Source organism: Loxodonta africana, chromosome 1 (genome assembly GCF_030014295.1).
Source record: "Loxodonta africana isolate mLoxAfr1 chromosome 1, mLoxAfr1.hap2, whole genome shotgun sequence".
NCBI classification, from domain to species: domain Eukaryota; kingdom Metazoa; phylum Chordata; class Mammalia; order Proboscidea; family Elephantidae; genus Loxodonta; species Loxodonta africana.
This window is the reverse complement of record NC_087342.1, coordinates 231,359,718-231,385,795: the sequence shown is the minus strand read 5'-3', so window position 1 is coordinate 231,385,795 and position 26,078 is coordinate 231,359,718. Positions and strand designations below refer to the sequence as shown.

General features: G+C 43.6%; 1 protein-coding gene across 2 annotated transcripts in view; it reads left to right on the top strand.

Annotated features, from left to right (window-relative positions):
- PRKN (parkin RBR E3 ubiquitin protein ligase) overlaps positions 1 to 19,484 on the top strand; it is a 1,623,853-nt gene extending 1,604,369 nt beyond the window's left edge. For both annotated transcript variants that reach the window (XM_064293116.1, XM_023559354.2), the window contains exons 11-12: positions 6,655 to 6,772; positions 16,394 to 19,484. In XM_064293116.1, the coding sequence (XP_064149186.1) occupies positions 6,655 to 6,772; positions 16,394 to 16,506 (231 nt within the window). In that variant the 3' untranslated portion in view covers positions 16,507 to 19,484. The remainder of the gene's footprint in view (positions 1 to 6,654; positions 6,773 to 16,393) is intronic.
- The last annotated feature ends 6,594 nt before the right edge of the window (positions 19,485 to 26,078 follow it).

The following is a 26,078-nucleotide window of genomic DNA, read 5'->3' as shown; positions in this document are numbered from 1 at the left end:
ATATTTTGCTGAAGATCATTCAAAAGCGGCTGCAGCAGTATATCGACAGGAAACTGCCAGAAATTCAAGCTGGATTCAGAAGAAGACATGGAATCAGGGATATCATTGCTATGTCAGATGGACCCTGGCTGAAAGCAGAGAATACCAGAAAGATGTTTACTTGTGTTTTCTTGACTATGCAAAGGCATTTGACTGGGTAGATCATAACAAATTATGGATAACATTGTGAAGAATGGAAATTCCAGAACACTTAATAGTGCTCATGAGAAGCCTGTACATAGACCAAGAGGCATTCGTTTGAACAGAATAAGGGGATACTGCATGGTTTAAAGTCAGGAAAGGCGTGCGTCAGGGTAGTATCCTTTCACCATACCTGTTCAATCTGCATGCTGAGTAAATGACCTGAGAAGCTAGACTCTATGAATAAGAACAAGGCATCAGGATTGGAGGAAGACACATTAACAACCTGGGATATGCAGATGACACAGCCTTGCTTGCTGAGAGTGAAGAGGACTTGAAGCACTTACTGATGAAGATCAAAGACCATGGCCTTTGGTGTGGATTATACCTCAAAATAAAGAAAAAAAAAAAATCCTTACAACTGGACCAATAAGCAACATCATAATAAATGGAGAAAAGATCGAAGTTGTCAGCCAAAGATTAGACTAAATAGGCACATCAGTCCAGGGGCAAGGAGGAGAAGGCAAGAGCAGACAGGAAAGCTGGTAACAGGGAACCCAAGGTTGAGAAGGGGAGAGTGTCAACACGTTGTGGGGTTGGCAACCAATGTAACCAAACACTATGTGTATTAATTATTTAATGAGAATCTAGTTTGCTCTGTAAACCTTCATCTAAAGTACAATTTAAAAAAAAAGTCATTGCTTTTTTATTTCATGACTAAGGCCTTAATGGAGGGTATGTTTATCAAACTCGTCACGTTATTCTTCAGGTTCACGTGAGATCTGCCATCTAGCAGATAAAAGTCTCCAAACCTCCCGTGCATCACAACCACCTGGGTGTTTTTAAGGATGCAAATTTCTGGATGCCACCCCAGACCTACTGAAACCAGTTCTTCAAGGTGTGAGCACAGTAATTGGTATGTTTTAAATAGCAGTCAAGAAATCAAAAGACACATTGCGTTAGGCAAATCTGCTGCAAAAGACCTCTTTAAAGTGTTGCAAAGTAAAGATGTCACCCTGAAGACTAAGGTGTGCCTGACCCAAGGCGTGGTGTTTTCAATCGCCTTATATTCACGCGAAAGCTAGATAATGACTAAGGAAGACTGAAGAAGAATTGATGCTTTTGAACTGTGATGTTGGCGACGACTATTAAATATACCATGGACTGCCAAAAGAATGAACAAATCTGTCTTGGAAGAAGTACAACCAGAATGTTCCTTCGAGGCAAGAATGGCAGCACTATGTCTCACATACTTTGGACATGTTATCAGGAGGGATCAGTCCCTGAAGAAGGACATCATGCTTGGTAAAGTAGAGAGTCAGCGAAAAAGACAAAGACCCTAAATGAGGTGGATTGATACAGTGGCTACAATGATGGACTCAAGTATAACAACAATTATGAGGATGATGCAGGACTGAACAGTGTTTCGTTCTGTTGTACATAGGGTCGCTATGAGTCAGAACTGACTCAACAGCACCTAACAACAACAACAAACATCCTTTGGTGATCCTGAAGCAGTGAGCACCTGGCCACTGCTTGAGCTCATTCTAGAAAGATTTGAACGTTCGCAGCAAGCACACCCGAGGAAGGTGCAGGGCACTGTTCTCATCTCAGTAGAAAGGGCTTGATGACAGCCCTCTCCCCCTGAGAAGTGACTGACACAACCACCTGGCACAGAGTAGCTGACAGCAGGTGTCCGGGCCTGTGTTGTGCTGGCTGCCATGCCCATTAGCCATCAGCAACAGTGGGGTCTCCAGCTCTCCTTTCTCAGGAGTCTGACTGGATGGAGGTCAAAGACAGAAGAATGGCGCCCCTTGGGGGCCTTCGTGCTGACTGTGCCAAGCAGCAAGATAGTGGACAGCACTAGGTGTCTGGAACAGTCAGAGAAGATAAGGACACAGGAAAAGGCATTGGCTTTGACAGGGCCTCTCACGTCCTTTTCGAGGACAGTTTCAGCAGGTCAGGTGGAAGTCAGAGCCAGCCCAATGCCAGTGATGACAAATAGCAGGAGAGTGAGCCCTGCGGGGAGTGAAGGTGCCAAGCTGGTGTTGAAGGAGGTAGAGGGAGGGAGTGGGACCCACCTGGACACGGCTGGGTGAAGTGACCTTCTCCCTCTGCCTCTTCACCACACGTCGTCTTAGAACGGCTCTTTCCCCCTCCCTACCGACTGCCATGACTTTGCTTGGCCTCAATCCTGTAGTCTTCTTGTAGCCTGTGACATGTTGATGAAAGAAAGACATCACGTCATCATCAAAAGAACATGGGGCATGAGGTCAGATTGTGCAGGGGATAGACTGAGTCTGCAGCTCAGTGTCCGAGTGACCTGGGAAAGTTACGTGGCCCCTCAAAGCAGCAGCTTCTGCAGCTGTCAGTTGCTAACACCTTTCAGGGAGGCTCCATTTGCTAAATCCAATGATCTTCTGAAGCATCTGACACATAGAACACACTTTGTAAGTGTAACGTTGTTGTTGTTGTTGTTGTGTGCCATGGAGTCAATTCTGACTCATAGCAAGTCTGTACGATGGAGTAGAACTGCCCTGTAGGGTTTTCTTGGCTGTAATCTTTATGGGAGCAGAAGGCCAGGTCTTTCTCCCACAGAACAGCTGGTGGGTTTGAACCGTCAACCTTTCAGTTAGCAGCTGAGCACTTAACCACTGCGCCACCAAACCTCCTTCAACTAGATTGTTGTTGCGTGCCAATGAGTTGATTCCGATTCATAGCAACCCTGTAGGACAGAGTAGCACTGCCCCATACGGTTTCCCATGCTGTAATTTTTACGGGAGCAGATCTCCAGGTCTTCCTCTGTGGAGTGGCTGGGTGGGTTCAAACTGCCAACCTTTCAGTTAGCAGCTGAGCACTCAACCACTGCACCACGAGGGCTCCTAGTGAATGTAATAGAAACATCATTACTGTTTCTTCTTAAAACCTCTTTCCTCCCTGGCATGGTGATCCTGGACCAGCCTCGACCTGGCTCCCCCTTCTTCTTTGTTCATTTCTGACAACTTTGCAGGCGTAGCCACACCATCCTCAGCCACAGGTTTTTGTTGGCCATCCTCAGACACAGGTTGTTGTCGGCCATGTGAAAGTTGTGTTCGTTGATTAGTGAGAAAAGCAGACGGCAAGAGAGCCGGTTTCACGAATGTTAGAGGAGAGCATGCCATCCAGTTCGTTGAGACAGGAAATCTGAAATATGATTTCTGAGTTATACACGGAACAGGTTAGTGCCCTATGGGGCAATAAAACCATAACCTTTGGGCATATCCTCCCTACCAGGAAAAAAATACAGCCACACCTTATCAGTTTTCTACACTTTAACCTCTAACTCTTCAGGGCTCTAAAACCCTTGGGTCCTAAGCAGTTGTAGGTAGGTAGTTAAGCAAAGTTACCCACTCCCAGATGCCCAGCCTCATGCCCACCCCACCCCACCCTACAAGAGAGAGCTGGATGACTGTTGGGCGGGCTTATAAGAAAACCCTCCAGGATGATACCAAAAAAAGAGATGCATACAGTCTCTGTTTTGCCCTATCCCTAGGTTTTGGGGTTATTTCTCTTCTTTTCTCTGACATTGTCAAGAGGCTCTGCCCTTCCTCCCTTGTCTTGGCACATCTACCTCTGTAGGCTCTTCTGCGGCTTCACCGTCAACTCTAGAGCGGACTCTGAGATCACACTCAACACCCCACGCGTCCTCCGCATGGCCAATTCTGACATCTGCCTCCTGGACGTGTCCGTCAGGCTGTCCAGCCACTGACCACAGCCCATCCAGACACACTTAACCTGCTCCTACACCCATCTCCTCCCAGACCAAGTGTCCTCGCCCTGATGCAGGACCTGAATACCCCGGTCTTAGGTCGTTCATGCCGCCACCATGCTAGCCCATGCTTCAGACCCAAAGGCCTCCTTTCCTCTCTTCAAGCCCCTGCTCAGAAACCGCCGGTAGTGGTTTCACACTGGCTCCTGAATGAGCATGTTAAGGCAGAAAGAGCGAGCCTTCCAAACCAAAGACACTTGCATCTGGGTTACCAGCTTTGTGATCTTGGGGAGGTTGTATAACCTCTCCAGGCCTCATTTCACCTTCTGCAAAAAAAGGAAAGCGTATTATAGGTAGTGTTATTATGAGGACTAAAGGCGATGCTATAAAACGTCTGGCACACAGCACTGTTAGTTGCCGCCAAGTCAGCTCCAGTCCATGGTGACCTTATGTACAACGGAACAAAATATTGCCCAATCCTGTGCCATGTTCATGACTGTTGGCATGTTTGAGTCCATTGCTGAAGTCACTGTGTATTCTGAGTGCTTTCCAGCCTAGGGGCTGATCTTCCAGCACTTTATGAAGCCAACCTAGGGGCTGATCTTCCAGCACTGTGTGAAGTAGTACTCAGTTGTGAGCCACAGGCTTTCCATTGGCTGATTTTTAGAAGTAGATCGCCAGGCCTTTCTTCTTAGCCTGTCTTAGTCTGGAAGCACCATTGGAACTTGCCCACCATGGGTGACCCTCTAGTATTTGAAAAACCATGAGCGTAGCTTTCAGCATCACAGCAACATACCAACCACCACAGTCTCACGTACTGACAAATGGGTGATGGAAAGAGTTACTACAAGTCAATAAAACCATTTCCTGTTCGCCTTAGTTTTAAATCATAGACGGAACTTTTAAAACAAAGAGAAACCATAGAGGTCAAGATCGAAGAATTCTAAATCATCCCACTTGGATTAACCTTTTGAAATGTACTTCTAGAACACAAGGTTCTTGCACCAGGTCCCAGAATGTGCCAATTCTTTTTCTGCACATGCCAGTCAATTCTTAGAGGGAGTGGAAAAGACTGCAGAGTCTGAGTGAGTAGCTGGGTGTAGAATGAGCGTCTTCGGTGGCTCATCTGAATTTCCTTCTCCTCCTCATGGAAAGAGCCAGGGATGACCCAGTCGTCATGTACATGAATAATGTTAGCTAACGTGGCTGAGAGTTTGCCATGCCACAGGTCCTGAGCGAATTAACATGATGATATAGAAGTATATGTCAGATACTGGTTCCCACTCCTTTAGAGAAGTTGTTACTGTTGTTAGGTACCGTTGGGTCTGTTCCAACTCATAGTGACCCTATGTACAAAAGCACAAAACATTGCACAGTCCTGTGTCATCCTCAAAATTGTTGCTGTGTTTGAGCCCATTGTTGCAGCCACTGTGTCAGTCCATCTCACTGAGGGTCTTCCTCTTTTTTGCTGACCCTCTACTTTACCAAGCATGATGTCCTTCTCCAGGGACTTATCCCTCCTGATAACATGTCCAAAGTGAGACATGTTTTTAATCCTCAATACCCTCAATGAACTAGGTATATTTTTTATTCCCATTTTAGAGATGAGAACTTTCAGAGAGGTTAAGAAATGTTTCCAAAGTCACTTAGCCGCATGGAGCTGGGATTTGAAGCCAGGCAGCATGGCTCCAGGGCCCACAATGTTGCCCATTCACTATTATGAACTCTCTTTGCTTCCCCCTTGTCCCATCAACTGCATTTGCTTATTCTTGCTCTAGTCTCCTCTTTGACAAAGTTTTGAGCTCCCCATTTTCCAGATCCAAGAATAGAGGATACAGAGATGTAGAAGAAAGTTAAGAGCAAAGACTTTGGAGTCACACAGACTCTCCTGCTTACCAGCCTTGGCAATTATTTAAGTCCTCTAAATCTCAATGTAAAATAAAAACTAGAATGGTCACTACACACCTGATGGAGCCCCTAATAAGAAGTGAATGTAAAGCACTTATCACTTTGCCTGTGTATTAAGTACCTGATGTTATTGTTCTAATTTACCGTCCAGTCGGCTCTGACTCATGGCGACCTTATATAAAACAGAACGAAACGTTGCCTGGTCCTGCTCCAGCTTCATGATCGTTGGTATGTTTGAGTCCATTGTTGCAGCTATTATGTCAGGCCATGTCCTGGAGGGTTTCTGTCTTTTCACTGACCCTCTACTTTAACAAACATAGTGTCCTTTTCTAGAGATTGGTCTTCCCTGATGACATGTCCAAAGTAAACAAGCCAAAGTGTTCCCATCCTCACTTCTAAGGAACATTCTGGTTGTATTGGTTCTAAGAATGTTTGTTCTTCTGGAAGTCCATGGTGTATTTAGTGTTTCTCACCAACACCACAGTTTGAATACATCAAACCTGATAAATGTTACTTATTACAATTAATCAAAACAACGAAATAAAAGACCTTACACTCTACAGCTGAGTGATCTCTTGTTAGCTTATAAGCGTATGTCACATGCCAGGGAAACTGTGTTGGGCGTACGTTCAATAGCTGTCCACCACTGGTCAAATGCATTTCTATTGGAGCTGCTTCCCTGAAGGCACTGCCATCTTTAAGAATTTCCTGAGCAGTGTTGCAAAAAGAGGTACGATATGCAAAAAAAATGTCATGGCCTAACTTACATCCCCAGATGAACATCAGAATCTAAACTCCTTGTGTCTTGATTTACTCAGGGCTACCGAGTTGATGAAAAGGCAGCTGAGCAAGCTCGATGGGAAGAGGCTTCCAAAGAAACAATCAAGAAGACCACCAAACCTTGTCCTCGTTGCCATGTACCAGTTGAAAAAAACGGTAAGTCTGGACGGGCCAAAAAAAAAAAGAGGATTTAATGAGTTTTCCTTAGAGAGTATTCACTGCATGATAACAACAGGCAGACTCTGGGGGAGGATTTTATAACTAAGTAGTCGGTCGAGCAGATGGATTGAAGCCATCCAGAAAAAGCTAGAATCTCATTTCTACCAGGTCAAGCTTCTTAACCTCCTAAGCCTCAACTCCCCATCTGTAAAATTGAGATAATGATAGATGCGACCTCAGAGGGTTGTTGTGAGACTCATATGGCATGATGGGTTTCCGTGGACTGCTGAGCCCAGTACTTGCTCTATGGTTGTTGTTGTTGTTGCTGTTTGCCATCAAGTCAGCTCTGACTCACGGCGACCCCATGTACAACAGAACAAAACATTGCCCAGTCCTACATCAACTTCACAATCATTGTGGCCACTATGTATTTTGAGTGCCTTCTAACCAAAGGGGCTCATCTTCCAGCCAGCACTATACTGAACAATATTCTGTTGTCATACATAGGGTTTTTATTGCCTAATTTTCTGAAGTAGATCGCTAGGCTTTACCTCATCGTCTGACTTAGTCTGGAAGCTCCACTAAAAGCTGGTCACCATGGGTGACCCAGCCAGTATTTGAAATACTGGTGGCATAGCTTCCAGTATCATAGCAACACACAAGCCACCACAGTATGACAGACCGACAGACAGGTGGTAGCATATAGAAAGCCCCTATCATTATCTATTATTAATATTAGTTTGCATTTGATATGTTGTCTACTGTTCTAAGCAAAGAAGAAAAAAAGTTAGGGAAATTCCAAGTTCGGTATTTCCCAAAATGTCCTCAATGGCCCTCTAGTCCCAAGAGATACTCTATAGGAAAAAGAGGAAGTCACCATGCCAAATTAATTTGGAAGGTGATTCCTGGTATATCCTTCCTCTTGAGTAATAATAATATCACCAAAAGCAACTTTTACTGAGCACTTACTACATGCCAGACCTTGTTCCATGTGTTCTACCATACCAGATCGTTTAATCCTCACCGCGGCCACCTAAGGGAGCTCCTAGTAGGATCCCCATTCACAATGTACGTTAGCATATTAAAGCATCTCAGCGTTCCTTCTGTAAGACACCTGTGTAATTTAACCAACTGGTTTCTGAATTTTTTTGGCGGTGAAACTCTTTTTTCATATCACACCTACCAATATCCCTTTGAATACTAGAACATGATTTCGTGTAGTTTCTCTATTCCAGCTGAAGGGGACTTAGTGCCGTGCATTATTCTAAGGTCACTATGAGTCAGAATTGACTCAACAGCAGTGGGTTTGGTTTTTGATTTCGGATTATTATGATGGAGTCCCAGGGTGATGAAACAATTAACACAGTCAGCTGCTAACCGAAAGGTTGGTGATTTGAGTCCACCCGGAGGCTCCTCAGAAGAAAAGCCCTGTGATCTACTTCCAAAAAAATACATCATTGAAAACCCTATGGAGCACATTTCTACCCTGTACACATGAAATTGCCATGAGTCAGAATCGACTCAATGGCAACTGGTTTATTACGCATTATGATAGTCGGCTCCTTCATTAAAACGTCCCCCACATGAATATGCCTTGAAAAGGAGTTTTTCTTTTGCCTTCTACCAAATGCTCTTTACATTTGTAGAATTTGAAATTACTATTTGGAGATACCTCTGAAATAAATGAAACTAACTACCGCCAATGTCCTCCAGGAGCCACGGACATGGTTTTCTTTGCTCAAGTTCACAGTTGTGCCTAGAAATACCAGCTTCCGCATTCAGAACAGGCCTCCCTAAACTGTGCTGTAAACCCCGCCGATGCATGGCTCTCCCCTCCTAACCCTGCAGTCATGTTCTCTCAGCATCAGCACTGCCTGGCCACAGTGGCCATCAGGAAATCGCAGGAGCTCTCGGACTAAAGGACTCCCTCCCCCTTTCCTGCCGTTACAGGCACAGAGCCCAGGTCACATTCTGAGGGACACTGAAAGTGGAGATTAACTTGTTTCTCTGATGATGTGCCCAGGCCTGTGTGCACCTGTCATTTGCTTCCAGCATAGCCATTTAAGCACATGTGAGAACCACCTCATGTGTTTGCTTGAACTGCAGGTTCCTGGGCCTCACTCCAGGCCCATAATCTATAGTTGAATTTCACACTGAGGAGTCCCAGGAGACTCTGATGCTGGCGTGACATCCGTTCATAGCACAAGGCACTGCTTTTCGTCCATGGCTCCTCAGCAGGAACATGGTGTCTCCAGATGCTTAAAACCATGGAAGGCAGCTCTTCCTCACAAGTCGTTTCCTCCCACCACCTGTCTAGGACAATCGGTGGACTGCAGACATTCTCTTTTCAAGCATGGGGGCGGTGGTGATTCCGAAGCAAATTCTCGCCTCCCATGAGGCAAGCCAGGTTCAATTCCCAGCCAAGGCACGTCAGATGCAGCCACCACCCACCTGCCAGTGGAGGCTTTTGTGTCGCTGTGATGCTGAACAGGTTTCGGCGGAGCTCCCAGGCTAAGACGGACTAGGAAGAAAGGCCTGTTGATCTACTTGTGAAAAGCATCTGTTAGTGATCTATAGATCACTTCAACTGTTGGTCTCTAATCATCTGAAGCAAAGGAGAAGAAAGGAATCCAAAGACTCAGAGAAGAAACTAGTCTACAGGACAAATAGTCTACACACACCACACCTCATCTACCCTGAGACCAGAAGAACGAGATGGTGCCCCAGCTACCACTACTGACCATTCTAGTCAGAGCCACAAGAGATGAACCCTGATGGCATGGGAGAAGAAAGGGGAAACAGAACCCCAAATTCCTTAAAGAGAAAAAAAAAACACACACACACTGGTTGAGACTGAAGAACTCCCAAGACTGTTTCCCTAAGATACTCTTCAAACCTTGACCTGAAACTAACCCCTGAGGTTACCTTGTAGCTGAATAACAGATTGGCTTACAAAATAATGAGTATCACTCATAAATGTTGTGCTCCTTTAAAATAAAATAACTTATATGAGACCAAATAGTCAGTAATTACTGTAAAACAAAGGTGAGAATGTAAAGGGGCAGGGAAACTAGATTAAAGGAAATGGAACCACCAGAATGGAAATAATGAGACTGTTCGTGCATTGTGAGGAATGTAACCAATGTCACTGAACAATTTGTGTAGGAATAGTTGAATGGGAACCTAAACAGCTTTGTAAGCCTTCACTGAAAACACAATAAAATATTATTTAGAAAAACAAAGAAAGAAAGAAACGCTATGGATCACAATGCTGACCCACAATCAATCATGGAGATGGTGCAGGACTAGGCAGTGTTACGTTCCATTGTGTATAGAGTCACCCTAGGTCAGGGGTCAACTGGAGAGCAGCTAACAGCAACATCTTCAAGGAAGTTCCCTGTCATTTATTATTATTGTTTTAACTTTTGGGAGATCGCAAGAAATTTGAGCACTTACTCCTGTCTTCCCTGTTTAGCATATCTCCTGATCCATCCCAGAGGGGTTTCTGACCAGGCTGCAGTGTGGTTTCTGGGACTGAAGTAGCACTTGGGCTCTGGACTGCCTGAGTTCAAGTCCTTGCCCCACCATTATCATTATCATCCCTTTGCCCTGTCAAATAAACCCTTAAACCTGTTAGTTCATCTCTAAGCCACCATTCCCTCCTCTGTAAAATGGGGGCAATCTATGTACCTTTTGTGGAGAGTTACTGTGCAGATTAAATGAAATCACATTTGTAGAGTGCCTTCTACATCAATTAAGCCTTCAGTAAATGTTCCTCACTCTTGTTCTTGTCACACAAAAATATCTACGGAGGGAGTCCAATGGCTATGCTAGGAAGACTGCTAATATTTGTCTGGTTGGGAACGGAATGAGGACAGAAACTATTTAAAAAAAAAAAATTGCCATTAAGTTGATTCGGACTCATAGCAACCCTACAGGACAGAGTAGAACTGCCCCATAAGATTTCTAAGGCTGTAAATATTTATTATAATCTTTTATGGAAGCAAACTGCCACATCTTTGTCCCACAGAGCAGCTGGTTGGTTCGAACTGCCAACCTTTTGGTTACCAGTTGAGTGCTTAACCGCTGTGTCACCAGGGCTCCTCAGAAACTATTTAGGATCAAGATATTGGATGCGATTCAAAATAAGTGGCTCAGCCAGGCTGAGGCAGTGGCTTGGTTTGCTCCCCGGCCTCGTCTTCTCTGAGGCTATGCTGTGTGGTCATGTTGTTGTCTGTCCCCCACACTTTTGTAGCTGCACCAGCTCCAAAACATTATTTGAAGTTATATTGTCGTTGTCTTTGGGTGTAGTTGAGTTGATTTTGACTCACCGAGACCCCATGTGACCCCATGCCCCACAGTGTTTTCTTGGCTGCAATCTTTATGGAAGTAGATGGCCAGGTCTTTTTCCCCTGGAGCGGCTGGGTGGGTTTGAACTGCTGACCTTTAGGTTAGCGGATGAGCACTTAACCGTTTGCACCACCAGGGCTCCTTATTTGAAATTATACTGTAGTTCATACTCAACCTACCACACTCAATGACCCTGACACCTCACAGCAGCCAGTGGGGTCCTGCTGCCATCTGTCCAGTCTAAAGCCATCACCAGCCAGCACCCAAGGAGACCTTTCTAAACTTGAGACCCACCCCCCCACAGATGGGGGAGGTAGAGTCAGGAACACCACCACAGAAACACCCGTGGCCGCCCTCCCGACGTTCTCCTCTTGGGGCACTAACTACCTGTACCCTGGTTGGAGGCTGGTAAGGGCCACCTCGCCGTGAGGTGAGAGCGGGCAGGCCCATGCTGGGCACTCCTGTCTCTTCTCTCAGGGCTGTCCTATGGGAAAGTCTCCATTAACACAAACAGAAGGTGCTGATGGTCCCAGAATGGCAAGAGCCACTGAGTCCAGCCAAGTCCCCAGCTCTGGGTCAATGGCCTCTCAGGGGGAAAAAAAACAACTGTTTACCCAATGAGTCATTCTCATTCCTTTGCATGCTGGAGCACTCCTGGAAAACGCAGAAGTCTCTCTGAACCTATTAATCAACGCAATCAGAGGAAAGTGCTTTCCTACCTTGATGGCCACTCAGCAACTGGCCGGGGTTGTCTTGCTTAAAGCACAGGAAAGGTTAAGTGAAAGGGTATGAAAAGGCCCTTCACAAGGGAGAATTTGCAATGGTTAATACACACGGGCCAGGGTTCCATTTTGCAAGTGCTTAAAAAATGCCAATTAAATAGTAAGATACCATGGTGGCGCAGCAGTTAAGAGCTACACCTGCTACTCAAAAGACTGGCAGTTCGAATCCACCAGGCACTCCCTGGAAACTCTGTGGAGCAGTTCCACTCTGTCTCACAGGGTCATTTGGAGTCGGAATTGACTCGATGCCAATGAATTTGGTTTTCGGTTTTATACCATTTTATTATCCTCAAAGGTCTTCAAATTTTCTTTTGTATTTGTTTGTTTTTAATAATAATCCTCAAATGTGGTGAGGACCCAAACAGGCATAACTTCTCTGGAAACCACTTGGGCAATATATTTTAAAAGATTTATAATGTTTATATCCTTTGACCCAATAATTTTATTTCTGGAAATCTACCCCAAAGAAAGAATCTGAAATACACAATACAGATACACACACACACACAAAAACACATACTTGAGGCAAAAACACACTAATTGCAGCACTATTTAAATTGAGGAAAACCCAAAATCACTGAAATATTGTGCATTTTCAATATACTGGTATATTGATCACGATAAATTATTTGATGTTGTCAATGTTCTCCAATACGAAAGAGCTCATTTGTATCGTGATAAACCCATCTGATAAACTGTTACACAGCCCCGTGGTGGACTGCCACTACGGATTAAGGGCATAGACTCTGCCCTCTTGCTGCCTGAGTTAGAACCTGGCTCCGCCACATCCGGTGTGACCTTGTGAGCATCTGTTTCCACATTCTTGAAATGGGTTTGTAATAGTACAGACTCTATAGAATTGATGTGAGAGTAAGATAATGTATTAAAAGCACACAGCATGGTGCCTGCACATAGCAAGCCCTCAGGAAGTGTCGTGCAGTTTTTCATGCTAAGGAAGAAGTTATGAACACATGGGAAATGCCCACAAACCATCTTAAGTGAGAAAATCGCAATTCCAAAAGAAGTCCTATGGCCCCAATTTTGAAATGAATATCATTGTGACTTATAACCTGAAAAGCTAAAGCTTTAACCCTATTAATGAGCGTCAAAACTGTTTTGGAATATACCTCTACAATGGAAACCAATATTGCCCAGTGTTAGCAAGGAAGCTAGTTTCCCCATCCAGTGGTTCCCATCTAAGTTCATAGCTTGCTTCATATTCAGCTGAATTCCACAAAAGAAGATTTTCCTTCAGCTAAACTGAAATGATAATGAGAGTTATTTTAAACATAGGCTAACCCTTGGCACCTCCTCCCACAATCCCCTTTAATCTCTGGAAGTTTCTTTCTTCACTTCCATCTCAAACAGATGAGATTCCGGCTCCATTCTCAGGTCATAAATATCTGTTGCCTCTTAAATCTGCGTCCAGGTCATTCAGGAGTTTCTACTCTCTCGTAAAATTTAATGGAAGATTTGGTGCTGGAGCCCCGATAAAGAGTGCCCAGGGTAGGCTGGCCGTCCGTTTTTGGAGTATCCGTCGGCAGGCAGAACTCAGTACCCAGGGAGGCCATACAATAAAAAAAAAAAATACGATCCAGTATATTGCCCCATGTATATTAAGCATCAGAGTCCCTGAGTGGTGCAAACAGTTAATGCTCTCAGCTGCTAACCAAAAGATTGGCGGTTCAAGTCCACCCCAAGATGCCTCAGAAGAAAGGCCTGGTGATCTACTTCTGAAAAGTAAACCCTACAGAGCACAGTTCAACCACAACTGGTGGTGGGGGTGGATATGGTATCAGAAAGGGAAGAGAGTTAATCATGCGGATATCCTCTGTTCCTATTTGCTTCCTTCTTATTCTACTGTGCCATTGTGATTCTAGTTTTTGTAACAGAAAATTATTTGTAACACTAATATTCCGTATCCATTAGATTTTTGGTATAATAGAAAAACATTCTCAACCTTCAATTTAGCATTACTTTAATATTTCATTGAGTTTGAATATATTGCTAAAGAATTCTTTATGATATTTTTCAGAAACCTAAGTGATTTTACAACATCACATTGCTTTCTCATATTATTTATAAGTATAAAAACCAAGCCAAACCCATTGCCATCGAGTTGATTCCAACTCATAGCGACCCTATAGGATGGAATAGAGCTGCCCCATAGGGTTTCCAAGGACCAGCTGGTGGATTCAAACTGCTGACCTTTGTCTGGTTAGCAACCAAGCTCTTAACCACTGTGCCACCAGGGCTCCAATCATTAAATATGTACTGAATATGATGTAATCCTAAATGGAAAATATTAAAAGTGTCACAGGGGAGTATTTTCCTTTATTTCTCATACATCTGTAGTTTTTTGTGGTCTTTAAAACAAACCAAAAAGAAATAGAACTATACGGGATTTTAAATGTATTTAAGTGACCTTAAAGCAAATACCTTTAGTTACCGTACCCGTACCCATTGCCGTCGAGTCAATTCTGACTCATAGCGACCCTAAAGGACAGAGTAGAACTGCCCCATAGAGTTTCCAAGGAGCGCCTGGTGGATTTGAACTGCCGACCTTTTGGTTAGCAGCCATAGCACTTAACCACTACGCCACCAGGGTTTCCATATCTTTAGTTACATATTCATAAATTAGTAGAAGTTCTTTTGCCAGATTTGTAAATAAAAATAAAACTGCACTGAAGCAATTATTTGGAAAATTTGGCAAGAAAGAAATGACTTAACAACACAATTGGTAAAATAGAACACTTTCAGTTCGTTGTATGACTCAGGCAAAGAAACTGAATATCCAGCTTTAACTTGGATGTTCTAGGAGATTCGGTCAGAAGCAGACCCCTGTGGAGTCATACAGGTCACTTCCTCTTCACCTCACTGAAGCCTTGATTTCTCAGCCCCAAGAGCAAATAGGGACTATATTTAGCAAATGGAAGGAAAGAAGGAATACCAGAATAATCCCAAAATAATGCTCTTTCTTCTCGTGCTGGAGGCCCTTCTCTGTACCAGAATGAGTGTCTGAATTGGCATCACAGATCTCCGTTAATTCTCAGGCATCACCATTCACAAACGCTTAACCTTCAGAAAATTCTGAAACGTAATAATGTCTATCTCACAAGGTGCTATTCAGGATTAAGTGGGATACCATATGTATAAACCAAAAACCAAACCAATTGCCATTGGGTAGATTCCATCCCATAGTGACCCTATAGGACACAGTAGAGCTACCCCATAGGGTTTCCAAGGCAGTAGTCTTTATGGGGTTTTTTTTGGTTTCTAGGAGTCTTTTTGGAAGCCAACTGCCACGTCTTTCAAACTGCCAACCATTCAGTTAGCAACTGAGTGTTTAACCACCGTACCAACATATGTATATCACCTAGCATTATGCCTGTCAATAAATGTTAGTTCCTTGGACTTCAGCTTGTTTATTTTGGACGTGTCTACAGGAAAGACCAATTGCTAGAAAAGGATGTCGTGTTTGGTAAATTAGAGGGTCAGGAAGAGTGAGAGAAACCCTCAGTGAGATAACTGGTGCAATAGCTTCAACAATGGACTCAAACGTACCGACGATCATGAAGGTGGTGCACCTGGGCCATGTTCTGTTCTGTTCTACATAAGGTCATCACACGTTGGAGGCCACTCAGCAGCGACTAACAACAAAGTTTTCTCACCTTAAATAAAATTTTTGATGGCATTAAGGAACATATTCCCTATTAAAAGTAGCATGCCATCCCTTTTCCTGTTTTATGAATTATGCCAAGCTGAATAACGCTAAAGAAATGACAAAAATTAACCACAAGAAAGAAAAATATATTTAAATTATTAAGGTAAAATAATAAGGAAATGAAGTAATATGCTGTCCCGACTCCTGTTTTATGAATTTTGCCAAACCAAATAACCCTAAGGATATGCTAAAAAGTGAATCATAAGAAAAAATATATACATATTTAAATTATAAAGATAAAATAATGAGGGATTAACTCATTGCCTGTGAGACATGAATCATTTGTTTACAAATTCCATTTCAGGAGAAGTAAATAAACTCAGATTTACAAATACAGTGCCTTCCTGGTGAAAGTAGCATGCTTCAATTTTATTCATTTCTTTGAGAAGTTCAGATCCTGCTCTCTGACTTTTTTCAGATCCTCTCTGCCCTGCTATTACTTGTGATTACTCACTTAGACATTAATTTCTAGAATACCAAAACCAAACCAGTTGTCATCGAGCCAATTCCAACTCATGGCGGCCCCATGTGACAGAGTAGAACTGCTCCATAGGGTTTTCAGTGCTGTGACATTTCAGAAGCATATTGCTAGGCCTTTCTTCCAAGTCACCTTTCTTCAAACCACCAGCCTTTTAGTTAGTAGTGGAACGCTTAACTGTTTGTACCACCCAGGGGCTCTAAATTCTTGGGCTAGTGTATGCTACAATGTGTTTCAAAGTGTGCACTGTAATGCCCGCACCTGTGTCCTCTGTCGGCCCCCAGGTGGATGCATGCACATGAAGTGCCCCCAGCCCCAGTGCAAGTTTGAGTGGTGCTGGAACTGCAGCTTGGAGTGGAACCGCACGTGCATGGGTGACCACTGGTTCGACGTGTAGCTCCCAGCCGCCGGACACAGGCAACCCTCGTTTGAAACAGAGTGCAACCGTCGTCTGCTACTTTTCCTTTAGCCGCTCACACACACGCACGCACACACGCACTCATGCGCACGCACACACACATTTCAAGCTCTTTCCAAAATCACAAAAACCAAATTACAGAAGCAGCTTCCGGTATCCCTTTTACCGTGTCCATGAAAAACAGCAGAGCAGGCGGTGAGGCCCGTGAGAGGTGTTTTCAGCCTTCAGCAATACACAGATGTCCCCGCACAGATTAAAGTGCGGTTCACTTGTATGGATTGTCATTCTTGAGTAAATTGGGGCCAGGCTGGAAAAGGACACGCAGAGAAGTTTCCCGGGTTCACCTTCCTGCGTTTTACCCACAGTAAATATTGTGTGGAGAAGTCAATGGTGGGAAATAGGTTTGTTTTGTTTTTTTTGGTTGTTGTTTTTGGGGGGTGGGACAGTTATTGTCAGTGGTTCTATGTAAGATCGTTTGCAAAGGATTCTCAAAACTATATGCATAGCTTTAAGAGAGATGCTCTTACTTAAATTTTCAGAGCATATCCATTCACAAAGGACCACATGCAATAGTCAAAAATATTTGCTTATCCCTGAGAATTTGGTCTTTAGAAGTTGCACTGATGAAATACCGACTGTGCATGAGTCAGCTTGTCAACTAAGTGAGAAACTGGAGAGGTAAATTGAATGCTGAATGTTTAAATCACAGGAAGAAATCAAAATGTTATGTACTTGCATTCTGTTTAATTATTTGCAATCTTAGAAATTGTTTTTCTGAAAATATTACAAAATTTTTGTTTTGATTTTAAGTGCTCATTTTGCAGCTTGGGGAATTAGCTGATACAACTGGCTTCATCGTGAATTTAATGGGTAAGGGGGTCTATGAGGGAGACGTGGTTACATAGTGACCCTGAATGTTAACAAAAGTGTAGATTATTAGAATCTTTAAAGAAGTAGCGTTTCCAGGGCTATCAGAATTAAAACGTGCCTGATTCTGTTTTGTTTTTTTTTTTTTTTTTGATTCTGTTTATAAGAAGGGTTTATGCTTCTTCTGCACGTCCATGCTGTTCCCCCAATCTGCAAGCCCAGGGGGCGCTGTATGTCCTGTGGCAAACTCACTGGACTGTTTCCTCGGTTAACGTGGCTTGGAGTGTTGGTCAAGTCACCAACTTTTTTTTTTTTTTTTTAAGGATTAGCAATATATCAAAAAAGTGCACACTAGATGCAGCATTTTCTACCACGTGGTGTGCAGATGGAAAAGCACAGCTGCTGTCTGTTGTTAGAACTGAATTACCTGTCTTCTCAGGAAGATCACCCTTTGTAACTCAGGGCGTGATGAATCTCACGTGGAATCCTGTTTTGATTCAGGGATTCTGCAAATTACGGGATCCTTAGCAGGGCTTCTGTTTTTACACATAGCACCGGAAGTCCTTGCTTAGGGGATCAAGGGAGTGACCGCCCTCAGAAAATTTTCCAGGGTCACATCCCTAGGGTGACTGTCCTCTTTCCTTAATGCCTCAGTTCACCTTGGTCTTTCATCCACCCAGGGCCAGCCTTTCCTGCTCTCCCTTTTCCCTCCAGAGATGCTGTCCCTGGGCAAGGTGGGATATTGTCGCAGCTTCATTGGGTTTCATGGCTCAGACAACCCCACTACGGCAACATGACCCCAGCCACCCATATCTACATCAGGAAGGCTAAAGATCCTAGAGAAAGAATAGAGAGCTCCACGTCTACATGACGGGAGATGCAGAACATGACCAGGCATGATCCCTGTGGCAGGTGTCAGGTGCTGAGTCTTGAATCTAATCGAGACCTGATTTTAAGTCACCGACAATCCCAGTGAATAGCAGCTCCTGATGTGACAACTCCGACGGCTCCCCCCTGTCAGGTGGAGCACACGGCATTCTGTATCATCCACAGCTTTGCTTGAAAATCATGTTTTAACTATTGCCTCCTTCCAAATTCGTGTGGTTTGCTGGGTTTGCCCCATGTTTTAGCATAGTTTCTAGAGCTGTTTGGCATTCCAGTGTGGTCTTTTTTTCTTTCCTGGTGGCAGTCTTTATTTTTTGTTTTCCAGAATAGAATGGTGATTCTTAAAATAAGTTAAAGAAAAAAACAACCACCATAAATGGGTATGAATCACAAGCAGTATTATTTGAGCAGGAACGGTGTGACAAAATATAAATATATCAAAAGGATAGAAATGAAGTCTTTGCAGAAGGATCTTTATTTTTCTCTGAGATCTGTAAAGAAATACCTGACCACTGTATCTGAGTTTGTCCTCAAATTGTCAATAAATGCATCAAAAGAGCATGTGAGTCCATTTTTGAAGATGTATTTTCAGTAGCTGTCAACAACGTGGATGGAAGCACAAGGCAAGTCACTCCAAAGCCTCCCTCAAGATGGTCTGATGAGAAATGTCCATTTTTACCTCTACTCAGGGCTCAGAGTTACCCTGGGTGTTTTTGTTTTTTAAATGGGGTAGTTTCTGAAGGGATTAAAAAAAAAAAAAAGCAAACCCTTATCCAAAAAAATCTCCCAGTTACTTTCTCTCTTTGTTAGCAAACTTCCCTGATATAAATGTCTAAAACAGATGTTGAGTTGGGGAAAGGTCAGCAGCATTTAGGTCATTTCTCTATCTCAAAAGTCATGCTGGAGCCCTGTTGACAGTGGTTAAGAGCTTGGCTGCTAACCAAAAGTCAGTAGTTCAAATCCACCAGCCGTTCCTTGGAAACCCTACGGGGGCAGTTCTACTCTGTCCTTATAGGGTCACTATGAGTCAGAATCGACTCCATGGCAATGGGCAATGAATGCATGCGAAAGGTGGGCAACGAATAAGAAAGACCAAAGAAGAACTGATACCCTTGAATTATGATGTTGGCAAAGAATATTGAATATACCGTGGACTGCCAGAAGAACCAACAAATCTGCCTTTGAGGTAATACAGCCAGAATGCTTCTTAGAAGTGAGAATGGCAAGACTTTGTCACACTTACTTTGGACACCTTATCAGAAGGGACAAGTCTCTTGGGAAAGTAGAGGGTCAGCAAAAAAGAGAAAGACCTTCAACAAGATGGATTGACAGAGTGGCTGCAACAATGGGCTCAAACATAAAAATTGTGAGGATGGCGCAGGTCCAGGCAGTGTTTCGTTCTGTTATGAATAAGGTTCCTATGAGGCAGAACCTACTCAATGGCACCTAACAACAACAAAAGTCAATTTGGAAATGTTCAGTGACTTTGCATTGCTCTTCGCCGGGGGTGTGTTGACGTTGCATTTTTTTGTTCCTAGAACCCTTTCAGTGGCTGTGCATTGTTCATTGAACAGTGACCCCATGTTCATTGATGGAGACTGGAACATTGCTGGAGAACTCCTATAGTTATACTAGGCCAGCATCGGACACTGAGGGCCCCCCACCCCCAGGCTAAACACCACAGTAAATGCTCTGAGGAAACACAAAGACTGCAGGAATGACATTCCTGATATTTGCACAGCAGAGAGGTAGCCTAAATGAGGGTACGTGGGCAAGCTCGAGGCATCTGGGTTGGAATTCTGACTCCTTCACCTACTTATATGTGACCTTTGGAGACAATAATAGAATCTACCTCGTAGGGTTGTTGTGAGAATTAAATGAATTAACTCAGGTAAAGCACATAGAAGAGATAGACAGTACTGTGATGGTTAATTTTACATGTCCACTTGTTTATGATGCCTAGTTGTTTGGCCACACACTAGTCTAGGGGCTGTTATGATGTAGTTACATGTGATTTACTCAGTTGGTCTTAAGTGAAGCAGCTGACCTTCCGTACTGTGGATGGGCCTCATCCCATCAGCTGAAGGCTTTAAGAGCAAGAAGGGAACGTCCGAGAGTGTATTCTGACTCCAGACTGTAAACAGACATGTTGCCAGAATTCCTCTACTCTTCACTCTTTTAATTTCCTGACTTAAGGGTTTGGGGACACAAGACTGCAGGAATCTCCAGCCTGTCCCTTGACCTACAGATTTTGGGTGGCCAGCCCCCCCACAATCCTGTGAGTCAATTCCTTAAAATCAATCTCTTTCTCTCTCCACGCACATGCACACGTGTGTGTGTGTGTGTGTGTGTGTGTGTGTAGTTGTTGTGGTTGTCCGGTGCCATCGAGATGGTTCTAACTCATAGCGACCCTATGTACAACAGAGCAAAACAATGCCTGGTCTGTGCCAGCCTCACAATCCTTGCTATGTTTGAGCCTATTGTAGCAGCCACTGTGTCAATCTATCTCATTGAGGGTCTTGCTGTTTTTTGCTGACCCTCGACTTTACCAACAATGATGTCCTTCTCCAGGGAATGGTTCCTCCTGATAAACATGTCCAAAGTACACAGTACCCCCTTGTTCTGTTGGAAAGACTATCTCTTGGTCTGTGTACAGGTTCCTCATGAGCATAATTAAGTGTTCTGGAATTCCCATTCTTCAAAATGCTATCCATAATTTGTTACGATCCATACAGTTGAATGCTTTGCATAGTTAATAAAACACAGGTAAACATCTTTCTGGTATTCTCTGCTTTCAGCCAAGATTCATGTGACATCAGCAATGATACCCCTTGTTCCACATCCCCTTCTGAATCTGGCTTGAACTTCTGGCAGTTCTCTGTCTATTGTACTGCCTCAACTCTTTTTGAATGATCTTCAGCAAAAGTTTACTTGCTTGTGATATTACTGATATTGTTCGATAATTTCTTCATTTTTTTTTTTTTTTTGGAGCACCTTTCTTTGGAATGGGCACAAACATGGATCTCTTCCAGTCAGTTGGCCAGGTAGCTGTCTTCCAAATTTCTTGGTATAGATGAGTGAGTGCTTCCAGCATTGCATCCATTTGTTGAAACATCTCTATTGGTATTCCGTCAGTTCATGTTTTTCGCCAATACCTTTTCTCAGTGCAGCTTGGACTTCTTCATTCAGTACCATCAGTTCTTGATCATATGCTACCTCCTGAAATGGTTGAACATCAACCAGTTCTTTTTGGTACAGCGACTCTGTATTCTTGCCATCGTCTTTTGTTGCTTTGTGCATCACTAAATATTTGCCCTTAGATTCCTTCAATATTGCAACTTGAGACTTGAATTTTTTCTTCAATTCTTTCAGCTTGGCAAATGCTGAGCATGCTCTTCCCTTTTGGTTTTCTAACTCCAGATCTTTGCATGTTTTGTTACGATACTTTGTCTTCTTGAGCCTCCCCTTTGAAATCTTCTGTTCAGCTCTTTTACTTCATCATTTCTTCCTTTCACTTTAGCTACCCTACCTTCAAGAGCAAGTTTCAGATATATATACACTAAAACTTATGAAAGCCAGAACCTGTGTAAGGCAAAAACCTATCAGAGAAGGAAAGCTCAACTATTGTCCACTAAAAGGAGCGGTATAAAAGTGGTAAGACTTACCCTGTCAAAGGTGGAAAACTTGCAAGACCTGGAAAAATAAGGCAGTCCTATTGAGTTCCAGCTCTCACAGGTTTCACTATACAGTTCTATTTCTCTAGCGAACCCTAAGACTAGTACCTAGCACATGAGACCCATTCAATAAATATTTGCTATTAATATATGGCCAAGTTGATGGAGAGAACAGAACAAACTATGAGAACCACAAAACTCATGCAAACTAATTGCAAATGCCGAGAATGTGTATTTGAATGTAAACCCTTACAGTTAGTGATTTCACAAGTAGGGGGATGTGACTGATTTATGTTGAATTTAAGTCTATTGGATTATCTCCTACACAGTCCCAGGAATTTTACTCTAAAGGCAAGTTGCTAGCTGTGTTATCACTGCCCTACTCCTCCCATTAGTGCCCCAGGATGCCTCAGCTATACAAGCAGCACTCCTGAAAACTCTCCAGCTGCACACGGCAAAGGCAGCCTCTGACGCCTTTCCTTTCTACAGAGAGTTTAGTTCACACACAAGTCTTGGATTCTTAATGTCAAACTCAGCGAGTGACTTCAGTAGCATTTTTAAAGGGTACTATTTACCGTCAGAAGCCCTGGTGGTGCAGTGTTTTTGAGAGCTGGGCTACTAACCAAAAGGTGAGCAGTTGAACCCACCAACCACCCCTTGGAAACCCTGCGGGGCAGTGTCCTATAATGTCTCTATGAGTTGGAATCGACTCAATGGCACCAGGTTATTTAGCACCAAATCTCCACTCAATACGTTTTTCCTGTAAACCTTTTTTTATATTTTTCTCATTATTACAAAAGCACTACATCTCGTTACAGAAAGTAACCAGTTGCATCAAGCTTGATTCCGACTCACAGTGACCCCACGTGCGTCAGAGTAGAACTGTGCTCCATAGGGTTTTCAGTGGCTGATTTTTTTTTAAGTAGATTGTTAATCCATTCTTCCAAACACCTCTGGGTAAACTCAAACCACCAACTTCAGTTAGCAGCTGACTGCTTTAACCAATTTCTTACAGAAAGTAAAAAAGGCAAAAGATAATAAAATAAAAAGTACCATCCAGAAATATTTTGTGCCTTATTAATTTCCATTTATAAACATTTGATGAGAACCTCCCCTGTGAATAGATTTCTAAAATGACCATTCTTCAGGGCTTCATCATGGTCTGTGACATGCTATCCTTTAATTAACTTAATAAGTATTTCTTTTAAAATTCCAGATGTATTTCAAACGTGTGTTTTCAGTGTAATCATTAAGCAGATTGCATATGAAAACTATTTTGCAACGTGGAAAAAAAAGTTTACAACATAATGTTAAGCGAAAAGGAGTTTACAGAAATTGCAATTGTATAAGATGCAATTATATAAAAAATAATAAATTCTATGAAAAAGTGGCTGAGGGACACACTAATATGCAGTTTGCTGTGGTGATAAAATTATACGTGAATTTTTACTCACCTCTGCTTTCCCCTCTTTTGTTGGTGTGGAAATATCACTTTATAATGAAAAAGAACATTTTTAAATTTCCCATGACCGTCAAAACTGCACTTATTGCCTGTAGCCAAGTAGCAAAGATTTTTCCAATCAAAAATTCTTTTCTTTAGTTACCTGAGCTTTGCTGAAATAATAATAAAACACAATAAAGACATTCTCCTGCTTCTTTCAAAGGAATTTTATGAAATTAATCTGGAAATGGTGAGGAAGGGGTGAGTTGGATTGACCCTCTGGGAAGAAGGAATTGAGCCTCCAGCCTCTGCGTGAACGTGACTTCATTTCTCAGCTTCTCCTGAAGCCTGCTCAGCCTGTACCGGGTGACCAACCTTCTCAGGAGCTTTGGGTGCCATGCAGTCGATTCCGACTCTTAACAACCCCTTGCATGCACAGTACAACTGTGCCCCATAGGGTTTTCAACGCTGTAATCTTTCAGAAGCAGATCTCCAGGCTGGTCTTCCAAGGTACCTCTGGATGGGCTCAAACCACCAACCTTTCAGCTAGTAGTCGAGGGCTTTAGCATTTGTGCCACCAGAAGAGATTGGTTGCTCTACCTGTGGGCGATACTCCAGGTAGCAAGGAAGGCCCTGAGCGGCTGCATTCCTGGGACCGTACTGTCTTTCACCAATATTGGCTAGTTGGCTGCTCTTCCTCATCCTTTTGCCACCCACCTCTGTGAAATTTTCCCCGAGCCTTCCTGGAGCCAAACTCACCAAGAGGCTGACATCTCGATGCTGAATGGCTCCCCAAGGAGGTATGTCGCTAAAAGCAGTATCAGCTGAAATCAGAGCAAGCTTTGAGACTCACAGGGAATCCATCCAGGGGCATTTGGGAATCCCTCAATTCTGGAATACTGACTTTGTGTGTGAGGCTGTTTTCCACAAAGACATGGGTTTCATGATTTCTCCAGAGTACTGTCCACCTCCTTCGGTTGTGTCATTGTTTTCTGTGACTGACGTTTTCTGCCGTAACCTCCTAGATGACCTCTAGGTTTGGCGGGCTCTCTGACACAACACAGCCAGTCTCCTCCCTTCCTACAAGTCTTCACCTTCACAGAGAAGCCTTCCCGGCTCCACTGACCTCAGTACTCTCTGTGATGGATTGAGTTGTGTCCTCCCAAGAGATATGTTGACGTCCTAACCTGATAGCTGTGAGTGTGACTGTGTTTGGAAATAGGGTCTTTCTTCTGTTATCAGTTCAGACAGATGATATCATACCAGAGCAGGGTGGGTCCTAACCCCAACCCCTCCTGAGTGGTATTTTATAAAGGGAGAGGACAGACATGGAGACAGAGTCACACGCCGAGGACACCAGGTGAAGATGCACGTACCAGCAGCAAAAGCACACCACAGATGGCCCGCAGCCGTGAGAAGCTAGGGGAGAGGCATGGAACCCTTCCTCTCTCAGCCTCAGAAGGAATCAACACGGCCGACACCCTGATTTGGACTTCCAGCCTCCAGAACTGTGAGACAATACATTTCCATTCTTTAAAGCCACCCACTTTGTGGTATTTTTTTTTACAGCCGCCCGAGGACACAAAGACACTCCTATCTCCAATCCCTACCTGATTTTTCTCTAGGGCACTCATCAGTGTCCAAACATGATGTTTTGCCTGTTTGCCCCACCAGAATGTCATCACCATAAGCGCAGATCATGGCTGTACTTGTGGGTTTAATGGATGATAGAGACCCTGTTGGGTGAACTAGGTGCAATCACTGGGTAAGGAGCTCGCTCCGGCACCCCACTCTCCATGCTCCCCACCTCAGATCTCTGCAAAACCACCTGGGCCTTTGGACCTGTGCGAGCACAGGTGAGCCCAGGGACAGTAGGACCACAAATTTCTGCTGTCAACCATCATTTACAAAAACTGTCATTGTTCCCTGTAATGTGGGTATAATTGAAATGTCACTTATTTATTTCCATTATCTTGCACTTCCTGCTCCATGTTCCAGGTGAAGTTTCTTGGTCACCAGCCTTTTTCATTCCTTTTGTCCTGGTAGCCCAAACAGTTACAGTGGATCTTCTAGTGGATTTAGGAAATACTAGCTGCCTCTTCTCCCAGGAATGGGACACAGAGTACCTCCCAGAAGTGTTTTGTCCTCTGACCACCGTGTTTCTGAAGTTTTTCAGTCAATAAGCCCTGATGTAGCATAATGTACACAATGTTGTTGTTGTTGTTAGGTGCCGTAGAGTCAATTCCTACTCAAAGAGCCCTGGTGGTGCAACCAGTTAGGTGCTCGGCTGTGAACCAGCACCTCGGTTCGAGTCCACCTGGTGGCTCCATGGGAGAAAGACCTAGTGATCTGCTTCTGTAAAGATTACAGCTAAAAAAAACCGTATGGGGCAGTTGTGCTCCATCACACGGGCCACTATGAATTTAAACAATGACAAAATGTAAACACAGGCTCATTTTTCAGTTTCTGATGTTTGTGACAGGGCTCTGACTAAGAACCAGGCATAAGGTGCAAGACGGAATTCAGAGACGCTTTAAGATTGCAGCATCATTAATAGGTAAGTTTGAATGTATCTCACTTTCACCATAATTCTCCAAACATCCTGAGGCTCTTAGAACTGTGCCTGTCAGTTGACAATAGTGATCGATCATCAACAGGACTTTGTGCCTTCTCATTCAACCAAT